At 44.8% G+C, this 12,400-nt stretch overlaps 1 protein-coding gene across 1 annotated transcript; it reads left to right on the plus strand.

Moving 5' to 3' along the window:
- Positions 1-857: 857 nt before the first annotated feature.
- Positions 858-8,228, plus strand: LOC100501070 (uncharacterized). The gene is made up of 8 exons (NM_001322377.1): positions 858-1,365; positions 3,103-3,822; positions 4,511-4,606; positions 4,680-4,763; positions 6,611-6,845; positions 6,925-7,085; positions 7,324-7,605; positions 7,719-8,228. The coding sequence occupies exons 1-8, from the start codon at positions 910-912 to the stop codon at positions 7,776-7,778; spliced, it is 2,094 nt and encodes a 697-aa protein (NP_001309306.1). The 5' UTR covers positions 858-909; the 3' UTR covers positions 7,779-8,228.
- The last annotated feature ends 4,172 nt before the right edge of the window (positions 8,229-12,400 follow it).

Below are 12,400 nucleotides of genomic sequence, written 5' to 3' on the forward strand. Positions count from 1 at the left end.
CGCCGCCGCCGCAGACCTCAGTCCTGCCTGCCTGCCTCGGGCAACGCCGTAGCCGCCGCCGCCGCCGCCTGAGGCTCAACGCGCCGACGCTGGAAAGTGGAAACCGTATCACGCGGACGGCTCGGCCACTCGCACCATCAAGGAACGTGATGTGCCTTTTGTTTGGTACTGCACTACAACTTGGCTTAACTGTACTGCTAGCATGACATGGAAAATGTACCTAAGGCTAAGCCACATTCCGTGCTAGCTAGTACATGCCAATCTTGTGTGCATTGTTCATTATTAATACACATCTCCCATTGAGATGGGACTGTTCCTATCATTTGATCTCGCTCAACGCTATGCTCCATTAGCAGGCGATTATGAATGTTTATTCTCATTAGCTTCAGGTTAGACATTTGTAGGGAACAAAAAAAAAAGAACTAGAGGAACAACAAAAAAAGGTAATGGAACACATTAAAAAATGTACTCCTATATAAAAAAAGCACCATGATCCGAAAAAGACACAGAAAAACGGAAATGCACATCACATGGCGGTTAGTCCATTTAACAGACCAAGTCCAATGCAGCCACCGCCTTCAAAAAAAAAATCTAACGAAAAATAAAATAAAATAAACCAGAATGCGACTTTCAAAATATTATTCTACAAAATCCAGGGCCAATAATTTCACCAAGCTGTCCCACGTCAGACTAACTACTTCTTAATTCCACGTGGCGGCACCTAACTGGGGCGTGCCCCTGGCCCACACACATAATTTCCCTAACACCAACCAAGCAGCGGAAAAAAAAAGCTCAAACAATATCCTCCTCCCCCCCCCCACACCCAAAAAAAAAACCAGTTATATATATAGTACATTACATAAAAACACCTCTCGGCCACCTGCCCCCCAAGCCCTGACCGACGCCAAGATGCCGGCCACGGCGAGCGGCGGCGCGCGGCCGGAGGAGGAGGAGGAGGAGGTGTCTCCCGCGCCATCGCCGTCGACTTCCGCGTCGGCCTGCATGGGGACAAGGGCGGAGGAGCTGACGGCGAGGCTGGCGGCCACGGGGCCCCGCCCGGGCGCGGGCCGCGGCGCCGCCGCCGCTGGCGGAGAGGAGGTGGAGCACGAGCGTGTCCGCGCGCTGCGCGAGATCAAGAACCAGATCATCGGGAACCGCACCAAGAAGCTCCTGTACCTCCGCCTGGGCGCCGTGCCGTCGGTCGTGGCGGCGCTGGCGGAGCCCGGAGCCTCGCCGGCGGCGCTCGTGCAGGCGGCGGCCGCGGCGGGGAGCTTCGCGTGCGGCGTGGACGATGGCGCGCGCGCCGTGCTGGCCGCCGGCGCTGTCGGCCACCTCACTCGCCTCCTCGCTCACCCCGACGAGAAGGTAGGGTCTTCCCCCCCTTCACTTCCTCGTTGCTTGTGTCTGCGGGAGTCCGATTGGTTTCTCGGTAATAGAAAAGTGAGTTTCTTGCTTAATTGGGGGAAAAAATACCTGCCGCGCAACTCCCAGCGGAGTTGACCGAAGCTGGCGACAAGAACTGCTTGGCCTGTTTCCTGTTGTAGATTTTGGGATACCTTAGCGACTGTGCTTGTAATTTTGAGCCTGGACTGGGTACAGATGGCGTCCATTTTATCATTTATATGAGAACTATTGATTGGATTGGTGAAGAATTTTGACCTTACTTTCTGCAGTTGGGAATCTGGGATGAGATGTGTGGCAACTGGGAGCTACATAATCCCATTTGCTGTTAACATGTTCTGCAGCATAAGTTTTTTTTTATCTAGTTAAAATTTGAAATAACTACGGGTTTGTTGAAAAGAAGTGAACAACTTTGCTTTAGGGAATTATGATTTGTGGTTTGTGCGAAAAGCCTGGGAATGAGGGCAATTATTTGAGCTAAACTGTTGGAGAATATGTTGGTTCAGTTAAGCTGAGAGCTAACTGTGGTGGTTGTCATTTCCTTTTCTCTTCTTCTCTATGCCTGTTTCCTTTATGTATTCTCATCTTTTTGGTTGAAGTAGTGTAATTATTGTTCATTTGTGCTTGAAAACAGGAGAGTTTGGTAGCGGGTCAATGGTTAGGTTTGGCGATGGTGGGGGAGGATGTGCTGGAATATCTTTTTTATGTTTCATTCCTGTAGAGGTCGTCTATACTCTATATTCATTTATTATTCATAAGTCAGAATTTTGCATCCCAAAAAATTTCAACAAATATATAACTGTTTGGTTTGGTGAACTCTATATTCTGTGGTGGAGACTACAGAATGACTATTATAGTAGATGGGTAAGAAAAGAAAAAGAAGATGAAATGATTACTTTGGTATTTCACTATTGTCACATCTCAATATTCATTTCATAACCATCATTTTCGACCTTAATTATATAGTGATTCTTATAAAAAAGGATAAGCATGCCCATTTATCTGACATAATGATTTATCAGTTGCTGGCTTTCTTTCTTTTTCTAGTTTATCACTATGGGACAAGGTAATATCTGATATTTATATCTGAAAATTATTCTTGTGAACATTCATTCAGGATATAAACATGGCTCTATTCAGCCAATTTTGCTAATGCCTTTACCTGCTACATTCTGATCAACCGGCTTTTGCGTGATTGTCTTACTTCATAATTATCTTTCAGAAAATGTAACTAATTATGACAGAAAACTTCAAAAATCGCCATTATATTTCATGACTAAGTAATTCATTATTATCTTTTTGAAATCTTAAGTTTTCATTATTTCTGAAGTTCAACAATTATTTAATTTTGTTTTGTAAGTTGTAGCACAAAAGGGTAGACCTGGTGCAGTGGTGAAAACCGTCTCACTGAGTCACCAGGCCGCAGCTTCGAAGCAGCCTCTCCCATCCCCGGGGGGAAGGCTTGCCTTGGTTTATCCCTTCCCTAGACCCACTCATGTATGCCACTCCAGCATTGGATTTTCCTTTTTTAAGCTGTAAGATATGTACAATTGTAAGAAGTGGAACCCAAGAAAAACTTCTTTGTTAAACCCAAGAAGTGGAGCCAATTCTGGTTAATGATTATGCATATTGTTCTGTACGATATGATTGTAGATAATGCTGCTGCATATATTTTATTTAATGTCGTCATCTTGATTACAGGTTGTGGATGCAAGCGCACGTGCTCTTAGAATGATATATCAATCAAGATTAGCTCCAAAGTTTGATGTTAATAGTGGGGAAAACGTGGATTTTGTTCTTTCCCTTTTGGACAGTGAGAACGAGAATGTCACAGAGCTGGCTGCTGCTATTGTATCTCACTCTTGTGAGAGTAGTGCAGAACAATTGTCGCTATGCAGTGCTGGAGTTCCACAGAAACTTGTTAGTCTTTTTGGATGTTCTATGAATCTACGAGATGCTTGTTTAGGTTCTATCATTGCAGTTATTCAAAATAACCAAGATGTTGCTTCAAGATTTGCATCAACGGACCATGGAAAAGGTTTTCGTTCAGTAGTTGGGTTAATACATGATCGGAGTCCACGCACAAGATTACTTGCTTGCCTCTGCTTGATTGCACTTGGGCATGCTTCTCCTGATCATTTTCAGGACAATCAGATTAAGACCAAGTTGATTATGGTTTTACTTGAGCTAATTGAAGAACCTGGTCATGTAGGAGATGAAGCTCCCTTGGCATTAACCACCCTGATTAAAGACAGCTTCGAACTGCAGAGACAAGCTCTTACAACGAACGCAGTTGAGAAGCTCAGCAGCCATCTACTAGCAAATCCATTGGGGACAAGGCGAGCAGTGACCATATTACTTGCGCTATCTGAACTTTGCTCAAAACTTGAAGAGTCAAGATCTCAACTGATGTCGGTTGAGGTATGTCATGTGTGAAGTTCCAAAGTTGTCAATTCTAGTTCAGTACTCTGTAGAGTCCTCCTGTTTTGATTTCAGTTATGTCGGTAACTCAATCAACTGTCTCAATGCCAGTTCTCAACCTTTAAGTTTTTAGTAGTGGATGCATACGATTGTCGATTGACAAATAACTTATGACTATTAACATAATCTCTTACTAGCCAGTTGCCCGTGCTTTGCTACGGTTGTTATATATCATATAAATAGGTATTGAGATATTTATTCAAATATAATTATTGTTTATTTCTAAACATTAAGGTACGTGTGGTCTGGTGGTTAGCCCCAAATTTCTGGAGTAGGGGGGCGTGGGTTCGAGTGCTCGCTCTGCACTATTTTTTGCACGGTGTGGTAGCTGCGCGAGCAGGGTCGAGTGCTGGACAGACGCAGTAACTAGCTGTGCGGGCGCTGGGGGTCCACAGAGCAGTAGCTGAGAGAGCGCTGCGCGTGGGGCCCACAGGGCACGGCGTCGAGGCGGGGCGTGTGGGGTGGGAGAACCGGTCGTGACGCGTGGGATGGGCCCTGAATGTCAGCACGGAGGGTGAAGGCATGGTAGCACCGGGTGTCTACATTATGTTCTTAATATAGTAGTAGTATATATACGGTTGTCGATTGACAAATAACTTATGACTATTAACATAATCTCTTAAAACAGGTATCAACCTTACTCCTTGAGGCATTGAAACATGATTGGGCTGATATCCGTGTTGCAGCATGTTCATGTCTGAAGAATATCTCCAGGTCACCAAAGGTATACATGCATCTTTCCATTTTGACTTTTGTTGTTCATCCCAAATGATTCAATTGATGTATTTAATCTGCAGATACTCAGTGGAGGTCGATTATCCTGCGATACAGTTATCGGTCCCCTGGTCCAGCTTTTAAATGACTCATCTACTTCAGTCCAGGTAACACAAAGCCTGCAAAATCTATAATAACATTGTCTTGAGTTGGTGTTTTTGTTTTCTGGAAGGTGCAGTTCAGGTGCTTCCAAGTACCTTTTCTTCTTCCAGTGGTCTAATTAAATTATGAACATGTGAGAATCAAAGAGGAAATAGAGTTTTGTTGCATGGCATGGCAACTTATGTATTTGCCCACTCATCATGTAGCATGTTAGCTGTCCTCCTGGATTTAAAACTACATGGCAGCTTACTCCTTTGTGGCAGTTTTACCTACACATTTTTTGGAATCCAGTTTCTATTAAGTGCCCTACAGAATTTATAGCTGTATTGTCGAAATATAAATTTGTGCATCAACAATTCAACACACAGTTGGACAAAACGACCTAAAAGCTAGCAGGTGAACTTGTACCACTGCTAGGGTTTTGTTATTGGAGCAACATTGTTATTCAGTACTTCCCCCGTTTCAAGATATAGGTCGTATTAGAATATAGAATCAACTTTATTAATTTGACCACCATTTTTTGAAATTATATAGGAAAGTTTTGCTCAGGGACACTGCACCGTGTAATATGTTGTTGGATACCTCCAACTCGGAAATTGGTCTAGTACCATTATGAAATTGGGTATTTTTTGCCGTGACACACTGCACCTATTATTTTATTCATTTCTCATATTCGCAGAGAGAAGATGGGAGAAACGATTTTTTTGCTGTAACAGCCGGAGGTTGAAGACGAGGGCAAAAAAGTTATTTCTCCCACCTCTCCCCGTGAACATGAGAAATGAATAAAATAATGGGTGTGGTGTGTTATGGTGAAGAACCCCAATTCCATAATGATATAGGACCAATTTCTGAATTGGCGGTGTCCAATAGCATAGCATTTGAGTGGTGTCCCTGAGCAAAATCTACCAACTATATACATGTTTAAGGTATAAAAGGTATTTTTTTGGATTCATATTTCACGTACCTTTCAATGCGATTTGCTTTTATAGAAATTCATAATATATTGTAAGTGATTTGGCTCATTGTCTGGGAATGGAAGGGTAGATGGTGTACTCGCCCTCGCAAGGAGGTTCTGAGTAGGCTCTTTAGATCGAGTTAAGTTTAAAACAGCCTATAAGCTTACTGAACCGAACAAACCCTGACTGAACTGAAACATCCCCTGAACAAACTCTATCCTAGCTACTTGTGGACGCCGCTGGATCCTTCCTGCGATGCTCATATATTTTCCAGATGAATGTGTCACCACTCACCAACAATAAGAGATTGGTGAAATTTATCTTGGAACTTGGAAGACTTCTGCAAATCATAATACACGTTATAAAAAGTAACAGAGCGAGTATTAATTAGGCAACTAGCTAGTGAGGCATCACTGCATTAGGTCTTTTAGACATTAGGATTTGATTAGAATCTACATACCAATGTACAGTAGCAATGTAATAATATGAAAGCTAGCAAGTATACATCCTTAATGAGTACCATTTCCTTGCATTATGAGTGGAGTAACCTTTTTTGGCAGTTGGCACTATGGTGTGCTAAATTTGGTGTCGATTAGGCAATTAGCTGTATTTTCAGACATCAATAATCAAGCCTTTAAGCCATTATCTTATCAGCACAAAGTTGCACGACAATAATTGAAAGCTACTGCCAAACTTTCTCTTTTGGTTTGCACCCTACCTACCAAATTCTCAGGTGTATTGTTCCAGCAACCTTTTTGTCATTGAAGTTACTAATGTCAGTATCAATTTGGCAATTAGCTGGACTTTGAAACATGGGTATTTAGGTCTTTAATCCATTATGACTCAATAGAAGTTCCCTGATTTATCTCTCACTTATTGATCTGTTCTTGTCACAGGTTGCTGCCCTTGGTGCCATTTGCAATATTGCCATTAATTTGACACCCAGGAAATCAGTTCTTCTTCACTCCGGGGTTGTCTCACAACTTGTTCATTTGTCAAAGTCCATGGATCCAATGTTGAGGCTAAAATCTGTATGTGCTCTCAGGAATATTATGTTCCTTCTTAGTCCTAAGGATAAAGACTTCATTGTTAAGGAGTTGACCTTATCTACTCTTTCAAGCCTCATATGTGGTAAGTCTAATGCCTAAATATGATTATGAGGGAACTGCTATACTATTATGTTGACTGCTAATTGTGAAATGCCATACAGATTCTGAACATTTTGTTCAAGAACAAACATTGGCACTTGTGCACAATCTTGTTGATGGATATGTGGTCTCTGCTAATTATGTCATTGGTGAAGATGGAATGGTTATGGATGCTATTGCAAGACAACTGAACAATGCATCTGCTCCGGGAGTATGCATTCAGGTCGATTTTCTTCAAAAATATTAGTCTATTGAGTATGCCAATTCATATGCATCTTTTAATTTTGGAGGGACAACAGGACAGGAGAGAAGAGAAACATCTGTTGTAGTGAACTGCATAGTTTTTATGCCATTCTTTGATATTTTGGACATATGTGCTTCTCCATGACTTAGCATTTTATAGAAGAAATGCAAAAACCATTGCACGGCAAGTCACTGATCTCGCTGTTCCCTCTCTTTAGGGTATGTATGTGCTTGCAAACATTGCTGCGGGAAACGAGTGGAACAAGGAAGCTGTGATGAATGTTCTTCTGCCTCACAGAGCAGATCGCATCAAACCGTCGTTTGCAGTGAACTTTCTGAAAAGCAAGGATAGACAGTTGCGAGTTGCCACACTGTGGTGCGTTCTAAACTTGATATACCCAAAATGTGAAGCCTCATCTGGTAGAGCCGTCAGACTACAAAGTGCTGGAGTGATCCTACAAGTGAAAAGAATGATAAATGACCCCTGCTTGGATTGCAAGGTACTCCCCTCTCCTTAAACAAATTGATCATCTGATGATTGGCATCGTTGGTATCTCAAAATTAGTCTCGCTGTGTGATAATCCTAATGTGCAACCTTGAATCTCTTCTTCAGCTTAGAGTTCGTATGGTGCTTGACCACTGCTTGGACAACGCTGATGATTGTTTCATGTGAACAACCTGTATTTCACCGTGGCAACCCAAGTTTACGGAACTATATTCAGATCAGGAAAGAGGAAACCAGTGTGCTTCAGATCCAAATATATGCCACTGAACAGTGGACATGAGCACCTGCAGAAAGCTTTTGCTGATCTCTGCGGGTCTTCAAGAACCAGCTGCCTTTTTTGCACCATGAGAACCTGACAACCGGCATCTGTTGTGCATATTGTCCATTACCTTGTTGTGACCGAAGTTGTCTAGTGAACTTGGGCTGCCTGCTCGCAGTCTGAAAGGCTTTAGGCGCTATGGATCCAGAAATCCCATTTTTCCCAGTGCCTGCCGAACCTGGTGCATGCTTTTGAAGTTGAGTCTGTAAATGAGTGACTGCTGTAACTGTTGTACAAAATTTGTATTTCTGTTCCAATAAGGCCGTATTTAACATGCACCTATGGGTTAGATGTTGTCCATGGATTCCCATGTTCTATGAAAATAAAGAAGATGCAAGTTTCTATGCATGTTTTGCCGCCTAGTATTTCATACTGTTTGCGGGTTAGCTGATCTTATCTCCATTGTGATTGTTAGAATACCCGTTTAGGGTTTGGGGGTTTTCCCTTTGTAATTATCCTCTCAAGTATATTAATACAACACCCAACCCTAATCCAGGGTTAGGGATTCCCTAGGTTTTCAATTTCTTTCTCTCTCTCCCCTCGCTCCTAACCCTAGCTACTGGCCCCTATTGTAGCCTAGCTGTTGGCCGCCTCTGTTGCTCCTGCCGCTGGCCGCCCCTACCTGCAGCTAGCCTTTCCCGCCGGAGTCCCTCCTCCCTATCCCCCATCGGTGCCCCTTCCCCTCTCTCTTCCCGCTGACCGTCGCCGCCAACCCCATGGCGGACCTCCCTGGCACGAGTCCTTCCCTAGCCGTCGGCTCTCTCACGGGGGCTACCACCCGCGCCGGCCACACCCTCGGCACGGACGAGCCCGACCTCCTTATGTTCGGCCTCCACGACGACCACCTCTTCTCCACGGGCAGCCCCCTCTCCTAGGCCGCAGTGGCCGCCTAGGGCCTTGCCGGTGGCGGCTTCCTTCCCCGCGCCGGCGGCTCCCTCCCCAACGTCGCCGCCGTGGACAGCGCATGCTGCCGGGCTCAGTCTCCCGTGTTACCTGACGTGCACGGGTGCCCTCGCCCTCGCCGTGGACTCGGGAGCTCCCTCGCCGAACCGCTTCTCCCATCAACCACCCCAGCTTCCCACCACTCGCCCATAGGTCGCCGACGTCACTTGGGCTCCCGCGGTGCCCGCCGCTGACTCCACATTGGTCGCCGCCATCGCCACCATCCAGCCCGCTGTGGCCGCCTAGCAGGACCACCAACGCACCGTGTCCCTCGTTTGGGGAGCAGGAACGGGCTGGGCCAGGCCTTGACCACTCATGGGCTGGGCCAACACACCGCGTCTTCTTCATGGCCGCGGCACACCGCCACCCCCTAGCCCTTGGGGCACCCTCGGTAGTCCCCGAGTCTCCCCATGCCTCCGGACTCGACGCTGCTGACAGCATCGCCACACTCCACGCCCAAGCCGCCGGGGTTCACAACATACGGTCCCTCGCGTCCGTCGTGTTGGACCCGACGTCCTCCCAGTACCCTCGCTGGCATGCTCAGGTGGTCCTCACCCTTCGGTGGTTCGCCCTCGCTGACCATGTCCTCGACGACCCTACTCCCAACTTCGCGCTGTATAGCGCAGCCCCTCCTACAACCACCTTCACGTGTTTGGCTGTGCATACTATCCTAACACTTCCTCCACCGCTCCCCATAAGTTATCTCCTCGTTCCACCCGCTACCTCTTCCTTGGCTACTCCACTGACCACAAGGGGTATCGCTGTCTTGACCTCGCCTCCCACCGCATCATTATCTCCCGTCACGTCGTCTTCGACGAAGATGTGTTTCCCCTTGCTGGCTCCTCTCCATCCATCGATCTCGACTCTCTCCTTGAGTCCGATCCGACTACTCCTCCACCCTAGGCGCCTCGCCTTGCGCCATTGCCCGCTCCACGCGTGGCTTCGACGCCTTCGCGCGCGCCTCTTCCCATGCCTCGTGCGGTCCCGTCGACCCCGTCTGCGCCACGCGTGGCCCCGACGCCTTCACTCGCACCTCTACCCATGCCACGCGTGGCCCCATCGACTTCGCCCCCGTCGACGAGCGTGACTCGCTTCACCGACACCACCCTCGTTTACCACCGCCGCGGAACACGACACTCCCTCGGCACCCACGGACCCGAGCTCGTTGACAAGCGCGGCCGATTTGGCATCGTCATCTATCACCACCGCGAGCCAGCCATGCCCGTGGCCACCGACGTCCCGGCGGCCCGCTCTAAACCGCCTGTGTACCACCCGGTCGCCATCCACCGTGGCCCCGGGCACGTCCACCCGATGGTGACGACGACGACGATATGATGATGACGACGACGACGATATGATGATGACGACGACGACGACGATGTGTGTATAGGTCAATGCTATTTGTTTCCTAGGGTAAAGCTTCACCCGGAACACCTCGATGCCCCCTGCACGCATCCCACCACCAGGACTATACGTCTGCACACGACCCGACTTTGCACAAAAAATGGGCAGGATCCAAAACCATATTTTAGCGCCCATAGACCATAAATATAACCATCGACTCTGATCCCGAAAATACCTAACAACCTCGTTCTCCCCTGTTAGTAGAGGTTATGGGTGATTTGGTTGGGTAGGTTTAGCAAAGTTTAATCTGATGGATTATATAGTGGTATAGATAATATTACCAATTGGACTTGAGTGAGTAGGGTAGAGGGAGTTGGTTTTGATGGCGTGTTAAGTCTGGACACAATTTATTTGGTGTATTTAGTGGAGGTCACGGGTGTAGAGTGGTTTGGTTGGATGAGTTCCCTCGGGTATCGTGTTAGTTGTCATTTTGGACAAGGTTTGAGTCAAACTTATAAAATTTTGGCTACAAATAAATATTTTGTTGTTTAGTTTTGAAACCTAATATTTATATGCACGGATTTGTCTTAAAAATATTTTCATAAAGTATAAATGTATTAAGAGTTTATTTGTATTTAAAAAACATTAGTCAAAGTTATATTTTGGAGATCGTGTCGTTGTCCTAAACGATAACTAACAGGACACTAGTATAGATGAGGCACGTGAGGCCGAGAGAGAGATAGTAAATATATATAGAGATTGGAATGGATAAAAACTCGTTGGGTATCACTTGCCCAAACCCATACCCACGAAGAAAAATACGACCGCTAAAAAACTCATACCCATGACGGGTACAAAATTTTGCCCGAACCCATGCCCATGCGGGTTTTGGGTACCCAACGGGTTTCTTATACCCACTAACATCAATCAACATAAAAAATAATTCATCATGTAAATGACAGTCAATATAGTAATAAGTCAGGATAAAAGAAAGAAGTGATAATTAATTTTAGCTTAAACTTTGTTACATGGAGTTCATTTCAATTCTAACATATTTCATTAATAATACTAAGTATATGCCCGTGCGTTGCAACAAAACCAATATGTTAAAATGCATTGATATGCAAAAATACTAAATGTTATCCTATACTTTTTTAGCATCATAAAAGTGGATGTTTATATATCTTAAAAGATGTAGGACTACTCTAAAGTTCTAGAGACAACTTAATTTTGATTGACAACACAACATATGGTCATACATATATTATTGCTGCATTATTTTTTCTCGTTGCAACAAACAAGTATTTACCTAACATGAATATAAAATGCCATTGCTCTATAACTATAAGTGATGATGTAAATTTCACCCCAAAAATGAAAAAAACAAATAAGCAGCAACAGAGTTGTATAAGAAAAGAGTTACCTTATCAGAAAGTTTATATGCAAGTTGTGCTCTCCTTACATCAATGGGTGTGTCTATATCAAGACCTAAACCGATAGCATTTTATGACTTCAGAATGTTCTTGAGATGCAAAATTAGATATATGGAACAATAAGTATAACAAAAAAAATATTGATGGTATGACTTCAGAATTGAACTAACACCTAAACAAAACTGAGAAGGTATGCAGAAAATTAACGAGTATTTTTATAATCAATTACCTGGGAATCAGTTGCCTGCAAATAATTTGACATGGTTATAACATGGGCCAACTGAATTTGCCTGGAAAGCTTGAGAATTTGACATGGTTATTTCCCTTTAGAAAATAATTCTGTAGAGAATCAACATAAATCTTTACTCTAAATTATCATAGCTGCAAAGGCGTTGTGGGCGACTGCGGGGAGGGGCACGACCTGTCTTGGGTGACAATACAACTTTCATCATCAGCTAAAGCAAGGTCCCCGGCGCAAAAAATATTTACAAAAATGCCCGTCGTCGGAGACTGTATGGATGGGAGAGGCAGAACCATGGTGCACGCGGTCTACACTAAGGTCTTATAGAGTAGTAGAGATTACGAGATATATTTGTAAGTTATGTTGATTTTAAGACGAGCATGAGTTTACGGGTATGGTTAGTGAAAGAAGTAGAACAAATCCATGTCCACATACCGGTTGGGTTTACATTTGAACCCGTTACCAAATCTATAGGAAGATAAATTAGTCCAAACCCATAGAGCAAAATCCC

The sequence above is a fragment of the Zea mays genome, chromosome 4 (genome assembly GCF_902167145.1).
Source record: "Zea mays cultivar B73 chromosome 4, Zm-B73-REFERENCE-NAM-5.0, whole genome shotgun sequence".
NCBI lineage: Eukaryota > Viridiplantae > Streptophyta > Magnoliopsida > Poales > Poaceae > Zea > Zea mays.